Below are 22500 nucleotides of genomic sequence, written 5' to 3' on the forward strand. Positions count from 1 at the left end.
TGTGTGTGTGTCTATGAGTGTGTGTGTATATGTGTGTGTGTCTATGAGTGTGTGTGTCTATGAGTGTGTGTGTGTCTATGAATGTGTGTGTGTGTGTGAGGGTGAGTGTGTGAGGATGAGTGTGTGTGTGAATGTATGTGTGTGTGAGTGTGTGTGTGAGTGTAAGTGTGTGTGTGTGTCTATGAGTGTGTGTGAGGGTGAGTGTGTGTGTGAATGTGTGTGTGTGTGAGTGTAAGTGTGTGTGTGTGTGTGTGTGAGAGAGTTTCTTTTCCCCTTGTTGACTCTGTTGTTTCTGATTGGTCCAGATGAATCATAATCATCAACTCAAAAACAAACCTTAAAATGAATTTTACGCACCATTAAATGTTCACTGCAGCTTTCACATCATTTATAGCAGTAAACATTCCTCCATGAGAAACATTCCAGCCTTCAGCTTTACTCACTCGGTGTAGACTGAAGTCTTTAGTCTTAAGTCTGTAGTCTTTTTGTGGTTGGGTCACGGTGTTTTGTCCTTGTGTTTGATTCCAGGACGCACAGTGAGTGGAGACTGTCAGGGCGAGATGCTGGACTACAGGCACATGCTGATGGAGGATTTCTCCCTGAGCCCAGAGATTGTGCTGCACTGCCGGGGTGAGATCGAGGCTCACTGCTCCGGCCTGCACCGCAAAGGAAGAACCCTGCACTGTCTCATGAGGGTGGGCCGAGGAGACAAGGGGCCGATGGACAGCCACTGCCAGAGCGCAGTAAGCACTCGGGCTCTGAAAACGACCCTTTTAAAGAAGTTTTAGTGATTTCATATCTCTAAATCGTTTATTTGACATGACTTTCTTTTGTCACGTTTATTACGAACTGTTCGTTCAGCTCCATTTTATTTTATGTATGTAGCACATTTAACGATGGATGGACAGAAATATATAAAATCTGATAATCTGGTCAATTTTACATGTATTAAATTATTCAAGAAAGTGTTAACAAAAGGTCATATTTTTCTGTGTGTGTGTGTGTGTGTGTGTGTGTGTGTGTGTGTGTGTCTTCTGCAGCTCCAGGCACTCATCCAGTCTGCTGACCCTGGTGCTGATTACCGCATTGACAGGGCTCTCAATGAAGCGTGCGAGTCTGTAATACAGACAGCTTGCAAACACATTCGCAGCGGAGATCCTATGTGAGTTCTGCTCACTCTGTCAAAGTGACAAAAAAATCAAATCAAATCCAAAGTGGATCAATGCCAAACTGTCTGATGTTGCATATGTGTCCTTTATCACGTTGCAGTTAGCATTAATTGTTAACACATCATGGATGTAAGTGACATGACGTGTGTGTGTGTGTGTGTGTGTGTGTGTGTGTCTATAGGATCCTCTCATGTCTAATGGAGCATCTCTACACAGAGAAGATGGTAGATGACTGTGAGCACAGGCTGCTGGAGCTGCAATACTTTATCTCTAGAGACTGGAAGTGAGTCACCTAATGAACTCTAATACAATATACAACACAGGATGTTTTTAGCAAAGTAAAGGCTGTAAATATGGAAAGAGACAGAAGTGAAATGTACAAAATGTGTCTGAAAATGTAATTATTACGGAATAGAAAAATGGCAGCCGCTGGAAAGTTACTCAAAATGTCTCTAGTATATAAGATAATGAGGTTTGCAAATAGGAAACTGGGGACGACTGTGTATTTATCAGTAATCCATTTAATCAAGAGTTATTCTGAGGAGTTATTTTAAAAAGCCCAAAATCTGGAGACAAATTACAGAAAAGGTGAACCAAATGTGAATTAAGTGTGCTTAATAATGAAGAAAAAGAAGGAATGAGTCTAAACAAGCGTCTAAACAAGCGTCTAAACAAGCGTCTAAACAAGCGTCTAAACAAACGTCTAGACAAGAGTCTGCCCTAAAGTCTGCACTAGAGTCTGCCCAGGAGTCTGCCCAGGAGTCTGCCCAGGAGTCTGCCCAGGAGTCTGCCCTAGAGTCTGCCCTAGAGTCTGCCCTAGAGTCTGCCCTAGAGTCTGCCCTAGAGTCTGCCCTAGAGTCTGCCCTAGAGTCTGCCCTAGAGTCTGCCCTAGAGTCTGCCCTAGAGTCTGCACAGGAGTCTGCCCTAGAGTCTGCCCTAGAGTCTGCCCTAGAGTCTGCCCTAGAGTCTGCACAGGAGTCTGCACAGGAGTCTGCACAGGAGTCTGCCCAGGAGTCTGCCCAGGAGTCTGCCCAGGAGTCTGCCCAGGAGTCTGCCCTAGAGTCTGCCCTAGAGTCTGCACAGGAGTCTGCACAGGAGTCTGCACAGGAGTCTGCCCTAGAGTCTGCCCTAGAGTCTGCCCTAGAGTCTGCCCTGGAGTCTGCCCTGGAGTCTGCCCAGGAGTCTGCCCAGGAGTCTGCCCAGGAGTCTGCCCAGGAGTCTGCCCAGGAGTCTGCCCAAGAGTCTGCCCAAGAGTCTGCCCAGGAGTCTGCCCAGGAGTCTGCACAGGAGTCTGCACAGGAGTCTGCACAGGAGTCTGCACAGGAGTCTGCCCTAGAGTCTGCCCTAGAGTCTGCCCAGGAGTCCGCCCAGGAGTCTGCCCAGGAGTCTGCCCTAGAGTCTGCCCTAGAGTCTGCCCTAGAGTCTGCCCTAGAGTCTGCCCTAGAGTCTGCCCTAGAGTCTGCCCTAGAGTCTGCCCTAGAGTCTGCCCTAGAGTCTGCCCAGGAGTCTGCCCAGGAGTCTGCCCAGGAGTCTGCCCAGGAGTCTGCCCAGGAGTCTGCCCAGGAGTCTGCCCAGGAGTCTGCCCAGGAGTCTGCCCAGGAGTCTGCACAGGAGTCTGCACAGGAGTCTGCCCTAGAGTCTGCCCAGGAGTCCGCCCAGGAGTCCGCCCAGGAGTCCGCCCAGGAGTCCGCCCAGGAGTCTGCCCAGGAGTCTGCCCTGTACTCAGGTGTTCATGGACACCAAAAAACAACACAAAGGGAAACATGTGCCATTTGTGTCTCTGCCTATTGTCCTCTCAGCACTTTGTGTATTTTACCCTGGACTTTAATCCGTGTTTCCGCTTCACTGTTTTTTCCACTTTCTATAAAAATCGTCTGTGAGGTCATTTATCATCTCACTAGTAGCACCAGGATCCAGGATGGAGTAGTTACATATTACAGCTGCTACAACATGTAATCGTGTACCAACAGTGCAATGAAGCTGCTTGTTCAGCAGTTTGCTGGTCCAGCTTTTCTTTCCCTTTCACTGTTAAAAACAATGCATTTAAAAGAGAACTAAACAAACACTATATGGCTAAAAATATGTGCACCCTTGACCTCATACAGTATCTGGTTCTTCTTCAAACTATTACCACAAAGCTGGAAGCACACAAGTGTTTAGAATCGCTGTTTTCACTGCAACTAAGAGATTTAAACATGTTCCAGCTCGACAATACAGCTGTGCACAAAGCCCTGAGCTCCACGAAGAAGACTGGAGCTTATTCTACCCCAGGACTCGGTAGTTTGATGGCAAGCTTTTCACCGTCTTTCATTAACACGATGCTTGATGCTCAGAGCGCTGTGTTCGACTCCAGCTCGAGCCATGACATTTACAAGTTGACCCTCTCAATCAGAACATCGCTCTTATGTTTTAATGTGAAGTGGAACACTTTTACACTCTACACCATCTCACAGTCCATTAGGCAGAAGTACTGTTAGATTAAAATACTTCGAAGCGGCAGTTTGATGAACAGCCCATCGATACCGAGTGCCCACTCCACCTGCTGCGCTGAAGTGTTTGTTTGCTTCTGCTTCGAGAGAGTGAGGTTGTGATGTGATGTGATGTGATGTGCAGCTTGTGCTGGTTTGTAGAGGAGAAGGTTGTGTTGATGGCTGAAGCAAGGACCGAGACTTGCTTACAGAAGTCCAGATACGCAACTAATCTGACCGATTGTCACCGATCGTTACTTTTTAACGCTTAGTGATTAGTTCCTGGCTGTAAAGAAGACAATTTGAAGTTAATGATGCTTCACACTACAGTTAGAGCCACATAGTCTAGTATGTCAGCTTCCATCTTTTTTATTTTAACAAGGAATTTAGAAACGTGTCTTTTTTTTAGAAAGTATTGCCTCGTTTTTTCCTTTTCCGGTGTATAATTTCAGTCTTCCAACGCAGGCTCGACCCTGTTTTGTACCGGAAGTGCCAGAACGACGCGTCCCGGCTCTGTCACACACACGGCTGGAACGAGACGAGCGAGATGATGCCCCCAGGCGCCGTGTTTTCCTGCCTCTATCGTCACGCTTACCGTACAGAAGAACAAGGCAGACGGGTAAATCCCAACACGGTTACATCATCTCTTATGTACTCACGTATACGTATCAGGCTAAAAACTGTAACGCCGTACTGTTTCGAATTCAGCAGCTCGTTTCAGAAGAACATCTAAATGCATTTTGTGTAATAAATATATCAATCCATCATTTTTATTATTAATGGAAAAGCTGCAAAGTCAATAAACTGCATTGAAAAATGCTTCTGCGATCAGTTTATTTGACAAAATGTCATTTCTGTACAGTGTCATTTCTGGATTGTATACGGATTAAAAGACGATCTGAACTGTTTGTTTGTTTTGGTTTTCTAGCTCACTAGGGAGTGTAAAGTGGAAGTCCAGAGGATCTTGCATCAGAGGGCTTTGGATGTGAAGCTGGACCCAGAACTCCAGAAACGCTGCATGACGGACCTGGGAAAGTGGTGCAGCGAGAAGACGGATACAGGACAGGTATCGTATGTAAAGACTGATGTGCATAGATACACGTTTTCCCCTCTCTGCTCGCCGTAAAGCACGTTACGAATCGAGAATCTTGCAGAACTGTATGTAGTGAAGTGAAGTGAAGTGACGTGACATACGGCTATGTACGGTGACCCATACTCAGAATTTGTTCTCTGTGTTTAACCCATCCAAAGTGCCCACACACACAGCAGTGAACACACACACACACCGTGAACACACACCCGGAGCAGTGGGCAAGCCATTTATGCTGTGGCACCCGGGGAGCAGTTGGGGGGGTTCGGTGCCTTGCTCAATGGCACCTCAGTCGTGGTATTGACGGCCCGAGACTCGAACCCACAACCTTAGGGTTAGGAGTCAAACTCTCTAACCATTAGGCCACGACTTCCCCATGTATGTAACAGAACAACACACGACAACCTTAAGACACTATAAAGTAAACACATACGTTCTAGGTTCTGTGTCTCGCCCTACCAGGAACTGGGACACTGCTTGTTTATTTCACTGCAAAAAAAATATAATGTCAACAGATGATCAGAAACCAAGTCGTTCTGTTAAAGTCTGTTCGCTTGGCAGCCATCTTGGCAAAGCTCCCAGGCAGTTCTTTTCATTTATACCAGCGCAAGCTAATATCTGTTTGAACAGGAAAACGCACAAAGCAGAAACGGGTCGACAAGACGATCGCTTCGAACCTGTTTTTGAAATGTCACAAAACGTGATCATCGGCTAAAAACAAACAAAAATAAAATCAGGTCGCTCTGGTAGCTGCATACAGTATGTGTCTGTGCTGATAAAGAGTAAATAAAATCGTATTATTATTGATACCTTCATCAACGAACAGGTGATCGAATCTTTTTACTGAGGCATTTAATACAGCCTCTACGTCGAGCGTTACATCCGTATCGTAAGCCGTCGCTCTGCGTCGTCTGTATCTCATGTAGGTTGCTGCTGAAAACACTACAGTAAAATCCTACCAACATTCAGCTTGATGTGTCAGAGATGTTGAAGAAATGTTGCTCATGTTTTTACTCCAGGAATAAAAAATCTGAACAGTTATTTTTATCAACAATCTCCTCGCTGCTTTATTTTTCAGGAACTGGAGTGTCTACAAGAACATCTGGATGATCTGATGGGAGACTGCAGGGACGTGGTGGGAAACCTGACCGAGCTCGAGTCTGAGGTTTGAGGAGATGTTTTTTTTTTTTTTTTTATATATATATATATTTTTTTTTCTTTGTGTGTGTTTTTAAGGTCCATAACGATTTTTGCTTGAAATATTTCTGAAGTCATTTCTCTCAGGTCACTCTTTCATTTGTACGTCTTCACAGGACATCCAGATCGAAGCTCTGTTGATCCGAGCGTGCGAACCCGTCATCCAGACCCACTGCCACGTGAGTATAGCTTCTGTTGGTTTAAACATAATCTTACAGAGTCTTAAAAGATAGATTTATCATTTATTTAATATTCCCGCAAGACGAAAGAGACGATTAGTCACGTACGATACAGTCAAGCGCTTTTCTTTGCATGTCCATATGTAGCTCTCGCCTTCAGGTTCCCCTTGAGCTGCAACCTGATTGGTCGGAAAATTAAGTCACAGAGTTCTGCTCTGGTTATAGAAAAAAAATCTAGTTTCTAGTTTAAACCCAGTCAGCGGCCACCGTCCGTGAGATCGCCGCTAAGACACGAGGGACTAATTTAGTCGAATTGAAGTTTATTCAGATCATATTGTCGCTGCTTTTCCCCTCGTAGGACGTGGCTGATAATCAGCTAGACACGGGGGATCTGATGGAGTGCCTGGTGCAGAACAAACATCAGAAGGAGATGAACGATAAGTGCGCCGTCGGAGTGACGCACTTCCAGCTGGTAAGCCGTACACGTGGAGTAAAGGTTTCCGTAATCAGCTGGTCAGCAGATTGTTTCAGAGACGCTCCGGATAGCCCTGAAAACATACCGTGTCGTCTGACAGCAGACTGGAGGAAGCGTGTATGCAGAATCAAAATCAGTCTATTAATCGGTTTCACGAGTTTTTTTAGATTTCCCAAAAGCAGAAGGCTGTGATGGACTATAGGAACATTGCTCATGAAATATCAAGTCTTACAGGAAATGCATTAAACTTGCTTTGCTGGAACATCGGTCTTTTTAATGGATGCTTTTTGTGTTATCTGATACCCAGGAAACAATCGTGGATCGGATGTCAGGGGGGAGAAGGGGGGTTTGTGTGTGTGTGTGTGTGTGTGTGTGTGTGTGTGTATGGGTGGTGGTGGGGGGTGTTGGTGTTTGTCCTGTAACAATTGGAAAAGATTGCAATTGAATTTGGAAAAGCTTTATGGAGAGGCTCCAGCAGGAGAAACTGTATTTTGTAATGTAAAGTATTGTGTCAGATCCAATAAATACACAAACAAACAAATAAATAAATAAATCAAACAATAATAATAATAATAATAATAATAATTATTATTATTATTATTATTATTATTGTTGTTGTTATTGTTTGATTTATTTATTTGTTTGTTTGTTTGTGTATTTATTGGATATAAAAATCCAATAAATAACTGTATTATAATAATAATAACAATAATCATAATAATTATTATTATTATGATTATTGTTATTATTATTATACAGTTATAATTTATAACAATATACAATAATATAATAGACAATTATATCATAAAACATATCTATTTTTTCTCCCCCATTTAACTAAGTTTCTTCCTGTATATTTTTCTCAGCTTCAGATGAAGGACTTTCGCTTCTCCTATAAGTTCAAGATGGCCTGCAAAGAGGACGTCCTCAAACTGTGTCCGAACATTAAAAAGAAGTACGTTTCTCTCACGCTGTTGTTTTCACATTCTTTTCACAAAACCACAGCGTCGGTCATATTACGGGTTTTTGTCGATGTAGTCGGGTTTAATGGCGCATCATCACATCATCAGTTGTGTACAAGTATGTGAAAAATGAGATGATTAGGGATATCTTTGCTTGCTTCATTATTTGGTTGGGATTAGAGATGCGTTAATTAGCTGTGTTATTAATTATGTCAGTCTAATGGTCTCGGGGGGGCACGGTGGCTTAGTGGTTAGCACGTTCGCCTCACACCTCCAGGGTTGGGGGTTCGATTCCCGCCTCCGCCTTGTGTGTGTGGAGTTTGCATGTTCTCCCCGTGCCTCGGGGGTTTCCTCCTGGTACTCTGGTTTCCTCCCCCGGTCCAAAGACATGCATGGTAGGTTGATTGGCATCTCTGGAAAATTGTCCGTAGTGTGTGATTGCGTGAGTGAATGAGAGTGTGTGTGTGTGTGTGTGCCCTGTGATGGGTTGGCACTCCGTCCAGGGTGTATCCTGCCTTGATGCCCGATGACGCCTGAGATAGGAACAGGCTCCCCGTGACCCGAGGTAGTTCGGATAAGTGGTAGAAGATGAATGAATGATGGTCTCAGCAAGATTGTTTAACGTCGTGTGTCTTCATGATCTCCTTTCTCTTCATGCCGTCTGATTGTTTCACCTTCTGCTCCTTACTTTTTTTACTCCAGAGGTGATGTAGTGATCTGTTTGAGCACCACAGTGAGGAATGACACTCTACAGGACGTGAAGGAGCAGCGTGTGTCCCTAAAGTGTCGCAAACAGCTGAGAGTGGAAGAGCTGGAAATGGTGAGTAATGTGCACTTCTGATATAATACATCAGCCTTGTTTTAATTCTATACGGCATCTCTGTGGCGTACGAGAGAAGCTCGTCTAAAGCGCAGCGTTAAAGCTGCAGCCAACGTCAGACGGACACAACTACGCTTCTAGCCAAGTGTTCCCACTCAAAGAGTAATCCCATTTCGGAAAGCATGGATAATATGGATTTAGAGCTTCAATAACAAATAGGTTTGACTGAACAATTCATTTAAGAGAACTTGGGCTGGATCCCGGGGTCAATAAGCTGCGTTAAGGACGTCTCCTCTCTCGGCCTGAGCCGAGCGGTGGCACAATATACAGTACAGAGAGACTTCAACTCTTTGGATGTTTGAGCACAGAACCTCATTGTCGTTTCAGACCTTCGACCATTTAAAGAGCGACGGTCTCAGGCACAGCACACTGACGACACTAAAGGGTTCGAGTCCTGTGCCACAGCTGAATCTTGTTTAATTAGCTCTCGCTGTGTTGTTTTAGCTTACCTTAACCTCCTGCTTGTTTACTCCAGATTAGAGAGAATAATGCCACTCCACAGCCCCAGGTAAAGGAGTCGTGTCCTTTCTTTTATGTACCTTTCAGTCTGAGGACGTTCGTCTGGAGCCCGAGCTGCACAGCGCATGTAAGAAGGATATCGAGAGGTTTTGCTCTTCTGTTTCATTCGGCAACGCTCAGGTAAGAGATCGCACGCAGTATTAATTTGCATGTCCTACTGTCAGTTTAAGGTATTTGTTCATGTACAGAAATCAGATATAACATACTGCATTTAACAAACTGCTACGTGCATCGGAAACGAAAAATAAATGAAACCCAGGCATCAGTTAATTTAGTTTTTATGTCTTTATAGAAAGCATGTTTAGACACTGCAGGTAGTGAAGCTCACATGTGGTTTCCTCTGGGTCATCCAGATTCCTCCATTTATGCCTGCAAGCAGCTTTGATAGTGTGTGAGCGAGCGAGCGTGTGTGTGAGAGTGTGTGTGAGAGTGTGTGTGAGAGTGTGTGTGAGAGTGTGTGAGAGTGTGTGTGTGAGAGTGTGTGTGAGAGTGTGTGTGTGAGAGTGTGTGTGTGAGAGTGTGTGTGTGAGAGTGTGTGTGTGAGAGTGTGTGTGTGAGAGTGTGTGTGTGAGAGTGTGTGTGTGAGAGTGTGTGTGTGAGAGTGTGTGTGTGAGAGTGTGTGTGAGAGTGTGTGTGTGAGAGTGTGTGTGAGAGTGTGTGTGAGAGTGTGTGTGTGAGAGTGTGTGTGAGAGTGTGTGTGAGAGTGTGTGTGAGTGTGTGTGAGAGTGTGTGTGAGAGTGTGTGTGAGAGTGTGTGTGAGAGTGTGTGTGAGAGTGTGTGTGAGAGTGTGTGTGTGAGAGTGTGTGTGTGTGTGAGAGTGTGTGTGTGAGAGTGTGTGTGTGAGAGTGTGTGTGTGAGAGTGTGTGTGTGAGAGTGTGTGTGTGCGAGTGTGTGTGCGAGTGTGTGTGCGAGTGTGCGTGCGAGTGTGCGTGCGTGCATGTGTGTGTTTGTGCATGCAAGCGAGTGTGCGCGCGAGCGAGTGCGTGCGAGTGTGCATGCGAGTGAGTGTGAGGGCGAGTGTGCGTGCAAGTGTGCATGCGAGCGAGTGTGCGTGCAAGTGTGCGTGCAAGTGTGCGTGCAAGTGTGTGTGCGAGTGTGCATGCGAGTGTGTGTGCGAGCGAGTGTGTGTTCTTCTGGGTTCTTCAGTCTCCTTACCTACTTGTATCTCTGAAGTCTGAATGATCGTGTGTGGTAACCTGACTGGTGTCCCATCCAGGGTCTCTACACCACCTGTACATCCACCTCCACTCTGCCCAGGTAAAGCTGTTAATGAGGATAAACGAACGATTGAAGCTCCTTGTTGCTTTTCCTTTTTTCAGGTCACTGAGTGTTTAAAGGATAATAAACAGCTGCTGTCTCACACATGCCATCAGAAAGTGTTTAAGCTCCAGGAGATGGAGATGATGGACCCTGAGCTGGACTACCAGCTGATGAGAGTGTGCAAGCAGATGATTAAGGTTAGAGAATCCTACAGTTTAAACTGTTTATCCTCCCACGTGTATCGGCTGCGTTAAACATACGTACTCTGTTAAAGAATCGCAGAGTTTAACGACAGAAACTACACTGAAGGAGAAAACACAAGCCTTTATTTCCCCCAATCTTACTCTCCACCTCTCTTCCCCGTGTCAGCGTTTTTGTACCGAGTCCGACGCCAAGAACATGCTGCAGTGTCTGAAACAGAACAAGAACAGTGAGCTGATGGACCCCAAATGTAAGCAGATGATCACCAAGAGGCAGATCACTCAGAGCACAGGTGAGACAACAGCCAAGAGCAAAGCTGTCTGGTGTTTCTGTAGCTAGTAAACACAAAGAAGCGTAAACACGTGTGACAGCGTAAAAAGGAACAGCTCCAAAAGGAATTAAGAAATAAATAAAGAGATCCCACAAGGGTCATTAAAGGAGCTGTTATAACATCAGCTACAGGTTATAACGGCATAATAACCCTCACTGACGCTTCTGGACATATCTACAGTAAACTCATGCAGTCTGAATAAGGCTTTTTTGAGGGCGATGACGCAGTAGTGGCTCGATGGGAGTCGTCTCTTTAAATAATGAGATGCTGGTGATTAAGAAGGTTTTTCATTCATTCATTCATTCATTCATTCATCTACCGCTTATCCGAACTACCTCGGGTCACGGGAGCCTGTGCCTATCTCAGGCGTCATCGGGCATCAAGGCAGGATACACCCTGGACGGAGTGCCAACCCATCGCAGGGCACACACACACACTCTCATTCACTCACGCAATCACACACTACGGACAATTTATCCAGAGATGCCAATCAACCTACCATGCATCTCTTTGGACCGGGGGAGGAAACCGGAGTACCCGTAGGAAACCCCCGAGGCACGGGGAGAACATGCAAACTCCACACACACAAGGTGGAGGCGGGTATCGAACCCCCAACCCTGGAGGTGTGAGGCGAACGTGCTAACCACTAAGCCACCGTGACCCCTTAAGAAGGTTTTTATTTATTTTAATATTAAGTGCACCGCTCTGCTGTGGATATTATTGACTTTAGTGTTTTTTTTTTTGTCTTGGTGTTTAGACTACAGGCTTAATCCCGTGCTGCGGAAGGCCTGTAAAGCTGATATTCCCAAATTTTGTCAGAGCATCCTGAACAAGGCCACGGATGACAGCGAACTGGAGGGTCAGGTCATTTCCTGTCTCAAGCTCAAGTATGCTGACCAGGTACTGAACAGAAACTTGGCATTTTGTTGTGTGTGTAGTTCAGATACATTCTTTATAATAGTGATTCAGTAGAATCGTTCTTTTTTTTTTTTTTTAAGAATTGCTGTGTATAGATTTTTTTTTCAGGGGTCGGTGTGAGTGAGTGTGTGTGGAAGTGTGTGTGTGTGTGTGTGTGTGCGTGTGGTGAGTGAATGAGCGTGCATTCGTGTGAGTGAGTGTTTGAGTGAGAGAGTGATCAAGTGTGTGTTTGAGTAAGTAAATATGTGTGTGTGAGCAAGAGTGTGTGAGTGAGTGTGTGCGCGTGTGAGTGGAAGTGTGTGTGTGTGTGTGTGTGTGTGTGTGTGAGTGTGAGTCTGTGTGTGTGAGTGAGTGACTGAGTGAGCGAGCAAGTGTGTGTTTGAGTAAGTGTGTGTGTGAGTGGGTGTATAAATGAAAAAGCGAGTGTGTATGTGAATTAACACGCTTGTATGTGTGTATGTGAATTAACAAACATGTGTGTGTAAATAAATAGGTGTATGTGTGTATGTGAATTAACAAACGTGTGTGTGTGTGTAAATAAATAGGTGTGTGTGTGTAAATAAATAGGTGTGTGTGTGTAAATAAATAGGTGTGTGTGTAAATAAATAGGTGTGTGTGTGTATGTGAATTAAAAAGCTTGTGTGTGTGTACATAAATAGGTGTGTATGTGTGTATGTGAATTAACAAACGTGTGTGTGTAAATAAATAGGTGTATGTGTTTATGTGAATTAACAAATGTGGGTGTGTGTGTAAATAAATAGGTGTGTGTAAATAAATAGGTGTGTGTGTGTATGTGAATTAAAAAGCTTGTGTGTGTAAATAAATAGGTGTGTGTGTATGTGTGTATGTGAATTAACAAACGTGTGTGTGTAAATAAATAGGTGTGTGTGTATGTGTCTGTAAATAAATAGGTGTGTATGTGAATTAAAAAGCTTGTGTGTGTGTAAATAAATAGGTGTGTGTGTATGTATGTGTGTGTATGTGAAATAACAAACCTGTGTGTGTAAATATATAGGTGTGTGTGTGTGTATATGTGAATTAAAAATCTTGTGTGTGTGTAAATAAATAGGAATGAGTGTGTGTGTGTGAATTAACAAATGTGTGTGTGTGTGTGTAAATAAATAGGCCTGAGTGTATGTGTGTGTGTGTGAATTAACAAGCATGTGTATGAAAATGAATAAGCGTGAGTGTGTGTGCATAACAATAACCTTTTATTTTAAGAATTTCAGTTTATAGATGTTTTTATGGTTTAAATCTTGAGTGTGTTCTTCACCAGCGTCTGTCTTCAGACTGTGAGGATCAGATCAGTGTGATCCTTCAGGAGTCAGCGCTTGATTACAGACTGGATCCTCAGCTTCAGCTTCACTGCAGAAAGGAGGTGAGTGAGACACATGTACATGTTCTCTGAGCTGTAAAGCCGAACCGGTCTCACATAACAACCTCTTCATTAGAGACGGAGGCTGGTGCACGGTTTCACGCGTCCTCACGCCGGCTGGCTTTAATAAAAATAGTTTAATCGTGATGGAAAAAGCCACTTATCACCTTGGGGTGTGTTAACGAGCGTCCTGCTGCCATGAAGAGATCCACCTGAGTGAAAGTAATGAGGAGACATTCAGGGCCTTTTAGACGTCTCGAGCGACTTTCCCGTCGTCCTAAAAAAGCTCACCGAACGCCTATTAAAGCCGCCGCTGTGCGCTGCTGTGTTTACGGATCACATTAACTCGCGTTAGTTTTCCATTGTGGAGAAAATGTGGAGAAAATGTGTCACCTTCGTCAGAACAAATTAATTAGTTAAGGAGCATTTACACAGGAAGCGTGTTAGATATCCAGTTTCAACATAAGAATATAGTTCTGCTAATACAGATCATCTTCTTCTAGTCGCGTCTTTTCCCTTTAGGTGTCGCCATAGTGAATCATCAGTTTCCACCTAACTCTATCCTCATCATCCTCTACACCTTCATGTCCTCATTTAACACATCCATATATCTCCTCTTTGTCCTTCCTCTTGACCTCTTACCTGGCAGCTCCATCTCCAACATCCTACTACCAATAAAACCATCTCCCTCCTCTGTACATGTCCAAACCATCTCAATCTAGTCTCTCTGTCCTTGTCCCCAAAACAGCCAACCTGAGCCGTCCCTCTGATGTGCTCATCCCTAATCCTGTCCATCCTCGTCACTCCTAAAGAGAACCTCATCATCCTCATCTCTGCTACCTCCATCTCTGTCTCATGTCTTGTCCTCACTGCTACAGTCTCTAACCCATACAGCAGAGCTGCTCTCACTACCGTCTTCTACACCTTTCCTTTGAATTTCTGCTCCTACGGATGTTTCTGTAATAACATCTTACATTGGGATTTGTATGAGAGATGATGTTTGTTTAGTTTTTTTTTTTAGTTCAGCACCTTTATGAGTCAGACAAAAATCAGTAAACTCGAAGTTTTCGTTTTTCTTGCGCTTTGCCGTTTCTTTAGAACATGACAAACTGTGATTTTAATTTATTTTCTTCATTTTATCTTAATTATTTTCAGAAGAAAAAAGGTAGAGAATGGCTTTATAGCTGCTGTAACGCAAGAGATAATATAACATTAAACGTGACGTAACTGAATAAAAAGTGTCAATTTATTTAATTAATAAAAAGGGGGGGGCGCGGTGGCTTAGTGGTTAGCACGTTCGCCTCACACCTCCAGGGTTGGGGGTTCGATTCCCGCCTCCGCCTTGTGTGTGTGGAGTTTGCATGTTCTCCCCGTGCCTCGGGGGTTTCCTCCGGGTACTCCGGTTTCCTCCCCCGGTCCAAAGACATGCATGGTAGGTTGATTGGCATCTCTGGATAAATTGTCCGTAGTGTGTGAGTGCGTGAGTGAATGAGAGTGTGTGTGTGTGTGCCCTGCGATGGGTTGGCACTCCGTCCAGGGTGTATCCTGCCTTGATGCCCGATGACGCCTGAGATAGGCACAGGCTCCCCGTGACCCGAGGTAGTTCAGATAGAAGATGAATGAATGAGTGAGTGAGTAATAAAAAATGTATTTATGGTATAAGAGGAATAAAGCACCATAGATAAGATTGTTTTTCTTTAATCGCATGCAACTTCGTTCTTTCTTCCTTTTGTTTACTGTTGCATCACGGAGACTCGGAGTGAAAAGCTGGACTCGTACAGAAGGAATTTCTAGCGGAACAGAGTTGAAAACAGAAATCATGGAAGAGTTCATAGGAATTTACGATGGATGTAATGTATAATTCTCAGAGAAGCCCAACAATAACGCTACAAACAGAACAACGTTTTGTCGTTATAACAGATTAATAGTGTGATACGGTGCAGAAGAGTTTCTCGTTCATTGTTTATAAATGTTCTGAAGGTTTTGCTGATCATCCTGCCACATTTTCTGAACATCTCAGTTCACACCCTCATGCTAGTGTAGTAAAACGTAAGGAATGAGGAAGAGTGAAATGTTGATGCAGCGTATTTCACAAAGTCCATTTATCAAAGCCAGGGGACGAAGCCGAACGTGTTGAAGAAATGAAACCTGATCTGATTAATCGCACTGCTGTCCTTCCTTTATTATAAATAACTCCTCACCTCAATGCCCCTCTCAAGTCCCTTGGGGGTTTGTGTTTGTTTTGTGTGACGGTGTGTGTGTGTGTGTGTGTGTGTGTGTGTGTGTGTGTGTGTGTGTGTGTTGTAGATCACGGACTTGTGTGCAGAAGAAGCCGCTGCACAAGAACAAACAGGCCAAGTGGAGGAATGTCTGAAGACCAACCTGCTGAAGCTCAAACATGACGTTTGCAGAAAGGTAAAGAACAAAGAAAGAAAGAAAGCAGAAGATGATGTTGTCTTCTGTATAAACTGCAGTCGTGATGCTGCAATCGAAACTTTAATGAATACTAAATGCTTTGTTTTGGGGATTTTTCGATCTAAACTCTATAAACTGCTTCTGTAGAGCGTGTGTAATGATGACAGATGAGAATTCCTTCATGCTGAGTGGGAGAAAGGGGCACTGCTAAACTTCATATGTGTGTGTGAGGGAGTGTGTGTGTGTGTGTGAGGGAGTGTGTGTGAAGGAGTGTGTGTGTGAGGGAGTATGTGTGTGAGGGAGTGTGTGTGTGTGAGGGAGTGTGTGTGTGTGAGGGAGTGTGTGTGTGTGAGGGAGTGTGTGTGTGTGAGGGAGTGTGTGTGAGGGAGTGTGTGTGTGTGAGGGAGTGTGTGTGTATGTGTGAGGGAGTGTGTATGTGTGAGGGAGTGTGTGTGTACGTGAGGGAGTGTGTGTGTGTGAGGGAGTGTGTGTGTAAGTGAGGGAGTGTGTGTGTGTGCAAGGGAGTGTGTGTGCGAGGGAGTGTGTGTGTGAGGGTGTGTGTGTGTGAGTCTGTGTGTGTATGAGGGAGTATGTAATGAATGTCTAAGGGCAGTTGATGAATTGTTGGCACACACAAACACACACATACGCACACACACACACATACACACACACACATACACACACACACACACACACACGCACACACACATAAACACACAAACATACACACACATGCACACACACATACACACACATATACACACGCACACATACGCACACACACATACACACACACACATACGCACACACACACATACATACACACACACACACATACGCACACACACACACACACACACATACGCACACACACACACACACAAATGAACTTTTGTGTAAATTCCTCTGATAGACAGTAAAGCAGTGAATCGGTTCTCAGTAACTTTCCTGCCGTCTGTTTGTCACAGACCAGAACCATGTTATACACACACATTTTTACTGTATATATGATCTGTAAAAACTCTTTATCTCTCCATCCAGGAGGTCTTAAACATGCTCAAAGAGAGCAAAGCAGACATTTTCGTGGATCCAGTCTTACACACGGCCTGTGCCTTGGACCTGAAGCACCAGTGCGCTGCGATCCCCCCGGGTCGAGGCCGGCGTGAGTGCCTGTGACCTTTAGAATCATGTCCATGTGATACAGGGATATAGAATCTGGTGGCCTGTGAGTCTGACTCAGTGTCTCACTTTGTCCTCATGTCACAGAGATGTCTTGTTTGATGGAGGCTCTCCAGGACAAGCGGGTCAGACTGCAACCCGAGTGTAAGAAGAGACTGCAGGACCGGATAGATATGTGGAGCTACGCAGCCAAGGTCAGTCCATGTTCGGCATGAGAACGTGTGGAAAGCTCTTCGCTCCGAGTGACATACCATATAAAATTCTGTTTCATTTAATTGCTACGACATCCATGATGTTTCCCAGGCACCACATGTACATATAATATAATCCAGAGCTACAGACTAAAAACGTCCTCATGGTGGAAGAGGCGGAGCTATCAGAGAGAAAAGAACGTCCGTCACACCGAGAGAACATTTCAATGCTAATTTAGTCCTGATCATTTTAGGGTACTAGCATGTTGTACCTGCTCGAGAGTCACGAGCTACGACCCCCGAGTTCCCCGAACGCTAAAATAGCCTGCTGACGCTGACTCGCAAAATAACCTTCGAAATAATACACCGAATAATAAACGACTTCGATCGTAAATTACCCTCGTTTATCTTTTATTGAGTGTAGGGTGTCGTGGTTACGGTTTCTTTTTAAACAACTGTAAGTAAGTACACATAAGGAAGTAATACTGATGCCAAACATTAGCGTTTTTAGACAGACAAACAAATCTAATAATAATAATAAAAGATTCGGACGATGATTCCGATTGTTCGCCTTCAGCCATGGGCGTAAATCCCGGGGGGACGGACGGAGGGGACATGTCCCCCTGCCCCCACCCATCCGAAGATTGTCCCCCCAAAACAAATTATTTAAAAAATATCGCACTCTCTATTGTGAAAAAACAAATCGTCGCTGTCGGGCAGAATCCTCGTATCTCCAAATCCGTTATTTTTCAGGAAATTAAAAAAACGCCGTACCTTATCTGCAGTGCACAGGGTTTAGTCCGCGTTACAGTGGATTGTCTTGCGCTAAATTCCTGTCCTCAGACGAGCACCAGAACTAGCGGGGGTCAAGATTTTTTTTTCTTTGAGCCCAGTGTTTTGAAGACATTTACCTCAGAAGACGTGTTGATTCGTTGCGACTCTTCTTGAGGAGAAATATGCCGTGAAGCTCTCCCGCGGAGTGAGGAAGAGGTGGACAGTTGAAGTGTCCAATGGAGTTATGAGATTTGCGCTCAAGCTATTTTCAAGACTTTAGATTGGTTAATAACTTGTAAAAATAACAGACCCACGTGGGGACTGACCAATAGCATCGATATGTGAAAGAATATGAAATTGACCAAATTTGGACATACGAGGTTTCCGCCCGACAGCAACGATATGTATGTATACCTAAATAATTGTGTAAGTAGAAAACAAACAAATGCAAAAAATGCATTTATAAACAGTTGAGTCCCCCCCCCCCCCCCTCCTCACAGTGGTTTGACCCATAATTCATAATGTAATTTTCCATGAATCTGCTATATTAGCGATTAAAATATGACTTATCTAGTTAACGTTAGCTTGTTTACAATAGCTCGTTGCATAGTGCACCGCAACTAACACAGCAAAGCCGTTTCCCGTGCGTTGTTTTATTTGGGACGACTCGACATAATGTTAACTTAACATTAACATTAGCGGTGCATTTAGTAAAGGAGCACTGTGCTACGTCCGAACTGACCCCGCTGTATTTTATTGTATAATCAGTTTCTATTCTGTTATTAAAGTGTCTTAATTCATTTTAAATACAATTTTAAACCTTTTTTTAATTCCTTGTTTTTATTGTTGTGATTATTTTTTTTTATGATAGTTTTACTTTCTTTATGTAAAGCACTTTGAATTACCATTGACTGTATTATTGACTGTATTATTGACTGTATTATTTGTGTCCCCTTCAAAAATTGCTCATGAGAAACACACACTCAAACACACACACACACACACTGTTAAATGAAATTACGCCCATGCCTTCAGCAGTACTATTTTACAGACGGTTATGCCACGTATTTGTATCTTGATCAGAAGTCGCATAAAATGGGGTCTTTTTTTGAGTAACCTTTTATTTTTATTTCATAATTGGAGTCATGAGATAAACTGTAGCACGAGTTCTGGTGTGGATCTTGTTTTGTCTCCCCTCAGGTGGCCCCAGCTGAAGGTTTTTCAGATCTGGCTTTCCAAGTGATTTCGTCACCTTCCAAGAATTATATCCTGCTGGTGATCGCTCTGGCCGTGTGCGTCCTCTTCCTGGTGGGACTGCTGTGTGGACGAATCACTAAACACGTGACCAGGGAACTGAAGGATAGGTAGAGCCTGGATCCTGAGCTGGATCCTCAGTCTGGTTCTAGAAAGAAAAAATGATTAAAAAAAAAAGAAGAAGAAGAAGAAGGGTAAAAGAGGCCTAGACGTGTTTTGACCACTTATCCACTGTTCTAATCCTGACCCGAGTGTCCTGCTTTACCATCCTTGATTTGGGACGCTGTAAGTAACCTGGTGTTTGTTGGGTCAGAACCATGTCCCAGGCTCATTCTGCTCTGTGCTGCCCCCTGCTGTGAAAGTCCCAGAATACACATATGAAAAGTCTGCAGACTCGAGCATTCTGGGACACTAATCTATCTCTGCTGTCTATTTTTTCCTTTTTTTTTTTTTTTCCTCTCCTAATTTTGATCGATTGTTTTATCGAAAGCTTGATCGACTTACTGTGCAAACAACACGCCGCGACGGCGACACGTTTCGCAAACTATTCACTTTTATCTCCGTTGCATAACGATACGTTTTTCTAGGTTTTAGTTGGTTTGGTTTTACACTCAGACACACAGCCATACAGCTTCATTTAAAAAACAATAGTATTTAAATGTCACCGGATCCGAGGATTTGGGTGAACATGCCGATCGAAGATATTTGAAAGGATTGAATAACCTATGGAGAAACTTTATAACTTATAACATTGGTCCTTTTTTTTCTCTCTCTGTTAAGGCCTTGATTGAATTTTTTCATTTGACCGAATTGTGCCCGGATTTCCTGCAGTCCGTCCTAAACGAGGCTAAATGAGTTAAACAGTGAGCATGTTTTTTTTTTTCCCCTCTTATTCACACGATACAGCACAGAGTTTATAAAAATGTGCTTCATTTCTCTGCATAATTCATAAAAAATGTCCTTTCATGGTTTTTTTTTTTGAGAATCCTGAGAACTGCTGTCTATATTTAAGACCCCTGTGTGGACAAATCCTTACAGATTCAGACGAATGTCATCATTAAGGTTATAGATGATGAACATTTCTCACAGTGTTTTACGTATTATAGAAACTCTGACGGAAAAGTTCAGATTTGTCTTTGTTTAACGTCCACGCTTTCTCTCTTGAATATCTGTGAACAAAAAAAAAAGGTTGTGTTTTTTTTTTTTTTCTTTTTCTTATTTTCTGATAACCAGTAAAGAGGTAAAAATTTGTCAGCTTTTACGTGTTTTTTAGAGTTTGCTGTAATGAGTTTGCGTGAGCTCCATAGATTTGTGTAAAAGCTGACGTTTTTGTTTTTCTCATCAAATCCATCAGACCGAGTGTCGTCTGCTCCGTCTGAAGGGATAAGACTCGAGGAAACTGACCTTTTGTACAAAAGACTCAACATGATTTACTGCTTTCACATTTAAACTCAGTTTTCCAGTTTTATAACTTAATACAAGTTACAAGCTTTTCACCGCGGTCTCAGACGTTCTGTCAGATAAACATCCCACTAAATTTTGTGACATCATTAAAAAAAAAGCTCCAGTTATCATTCACTCTGCCTGTCGGGGTCGCTGTAGGGGTCCGGAGCCGATCCCAGGCACCCTGTGAGTGAGGTGTGAATACACTCCGACACACACACACACACACCACACACACACACGTTTCTTTGAACTACAAGAGAAAAACCATGAAAACGTTAAGCATGCAGCGATATAATGCTACAACACCACTGATAACTGTGACTGCGAGGGTTAAATGCGACGCTGCTGGTTTGCAATCACTTGGTTAACCTTAATTAGTGAATTTGTAAATGGTTTGCACAGAAAGGAAGAACACCGGAGACACGGAGACGCTTGTGCAACGGATATTTAATACCGAGCACCGCATCCCTTCCTCGATAAGTCTACAGAAATCTGCTGATTTGTATAAAGCTAACGACGTGATGATGAATAGCAGGATCTCTGTTAACTCTATAAAGTATTTTAAGACACAACACACATTTATCTCCTTTTTTTTCCTGGGTTGCTGACACACAGTTTATTCCTTTTCATTTCACTTTCTCATTTATATCCTGATGGAGGTTTATCGTTGGATTGGAAATAACATTATGGAAATAAATACACGAGGGTTATTAATGAGGAGGTTTTTTTTTAAAGCGTTTTCCCTGGGATTTGGACAACATTGGTGGTATTCTGTAAATAATAGAGCTAGATGGTCCCATTTTGTTGACTTAGTTCGGGTTACGAAGTCTTCTGACTGTACAGGCCTATATTTTGTAGATAAAGGTCATTGCTAAATTGTAAATGTAGGTCATGATTGTACGATAATGAGGTTTTTTTTTTCTTCTTCTTCTTTCCCAAAACATTATCGACAGAACAAACTTTTGGGGAAAAAAAAAAATCCCAAAGCCGATTCTCTTATTTTGTCTTTTACTTGTTTGTATGTTTTCCTCAAGGTTGTGTAGATGGACTTGTGACACAGACTTGTGCACTTTTTTTTTCATGTGTTTATCTGAAGTGCAATGAGAGACAGATTGGAAGCTCTTTTTTCTTTTGTAATGGACAAAAATCATAAGAAAGAATGTAACCTTAGTAATAAAAAATGAAGAAAGGAAAAGTACAAGGTTTGTGATGACTGACTGTGGAACCCAAACTGGAAACTTCACTTTTTTTCTTGTTTGTTTTGTTTGTTTTTTTGTTTGTTTTGTTTTTGTTTTTTGTTTGTTTTTGCCCTTTGTTACGACTAAAACCAAATTTCGAATTTATTTTTTTTGTACTGTCTGTAAAATCTGCAGAAATGCTTACAACATGGACTAATCTTGTACAAAGTTCCGGCTAGGACATTTTCTGCCATGTAATATGATGGAGATGTAACAAACTAAACAGATGATGATTTTTTTTTTTTTTTTTTTTTTTTTTTTTAATGTCTGTACAGATTATGATTTGTGAGTTTAATAAGACTATATTCAGATTTTTCTTACTTGTGGTCTCTTGGTTTTGTTTCGTCTCACAGGAAAATGAAAAAAAAAAAACCCTGATTAATTAAGAGTCACTAATTATTGCCACGTTTTCTCGAAGACGAAAGAGATTGTGTAAAGTAAATCCAGTCAGTGGTGTAAACGTTATACGGTAGAAATATTGACGAATATTTAAGTTGCCTTTGTATTATTTGACGTCATTCCGTTTCCAAAACCCAACATCGTCGGATGTTCAGTTAATGTTGACTGTTTATAGCTTAAAAGTTGCTGTGGATGATTCCACATACACATCACAGTACACACTCGTGACTCATTTGTCCCTCAGTGTTAAATTTCACCGTAATCCTGTAATCATATCAATGATGGTGCTCATAATGAACATCCTTTGTATTTGACTGTAAAGTTGATAACTGTAGATGAGTAATGACTCGTAATCAAGTAATAATCTGTTTTTTTCATTAGCACTCTGACCTCTGGCTTGTTTCGAACAGATCTAAATCTGCATCTGGATGTAAAGCTGCTTTACAGTTTATAAAAATCTTGGATGAAAATAGTCACATAGTGAAATGGAGTGAATATCGTTTGGTTCGATAAAGTAATCGCAGACTATCAGATGTCTTAAAAATCTCCACACGTCTGGATGTCGGAGAACATCGAA

The 22500-nt window shown here is 42.9% G+C and overlaps 1 protein-coding gene across 1 annotated transcript in view; it reads left to right on the plus strand.

Annotated features, from left to right (window-relative positions):
- The window catches only part of glg1b (golgi glycoprotein 1b), a 40980-nt gene extending 19499 nt beyond the window's left edge, over positions 1-21481 (plus strand). The window contains exons 8-26 of the mRNA XM_060878858.1: positions 529-743; positions 1041-1162; positions 1351-1452; positions 4103-4256; positions 4566-4703; positions 5806-5892; positions 6041-6103; positions 6462-6575; positions 7445-7533; positions 8243-8360; positions 8967-9059; positions 10259-10396; positions 10569-10692; positions 11489-11631; positions 12926-13027; positions 15332-15439; positions 16484-16604; positions 16709-16815; positions 18787-21481. Of these exons, the coding sequence (XP_060734841.1) occupies positions 529-743; positions 1041-1162; positions 1351-1452; positions 4103-4256; positions 4566-4703; positions 5806-5892; positions 6041-6103; positions 6462-6575; positions 7445-7533; positions 8243-8360; positions 8967-9059; positions 10259-10396; positions 10569-10692; positions 11489-11631; positions 12926-13027; positions 15332-15439; positions 16484-16604; positions 16709-16815; positions 18787-18954 (2306 nt within the window). The 3' untranslated portion in view covers positions 18955-21481. The remainder of the gene's footprint in view (positions 1-528; positions 744-1040; positions 1163-1350; positions 1453-4102; positions 4257-4565; positions 4704-5805; positions 5893-6040; positions 6104-6461; positions 6576-7444; positions 7534-8242; positions 8361-8966; positions 9060-10258; positions 10397-10568; positions 10693-11488; positions 11632-12925; positions 13028-15331; positions 15440-16483; positions 16605-16708; positions 16816-18786) is intronic.
- The last annotated feature ends 1019 nt before the right edge of the window (positions 21482-22500 follow it).

Source organism: Tachysurus vachellii, chromosome 9 (assembly GCF_030014155.1).
Source record: "Tachysurus vachellii isolate PV-2020 chromosome 9, HZAU_Pvac_v1, whole genome shotgun sequence".
Taxonomy (NCBI): Eukaryota; Metazoa; Chordata; class Actinopteri; order Siluriformes; family Bagridae; genus Tachysurus; species Tachysurus vachellii.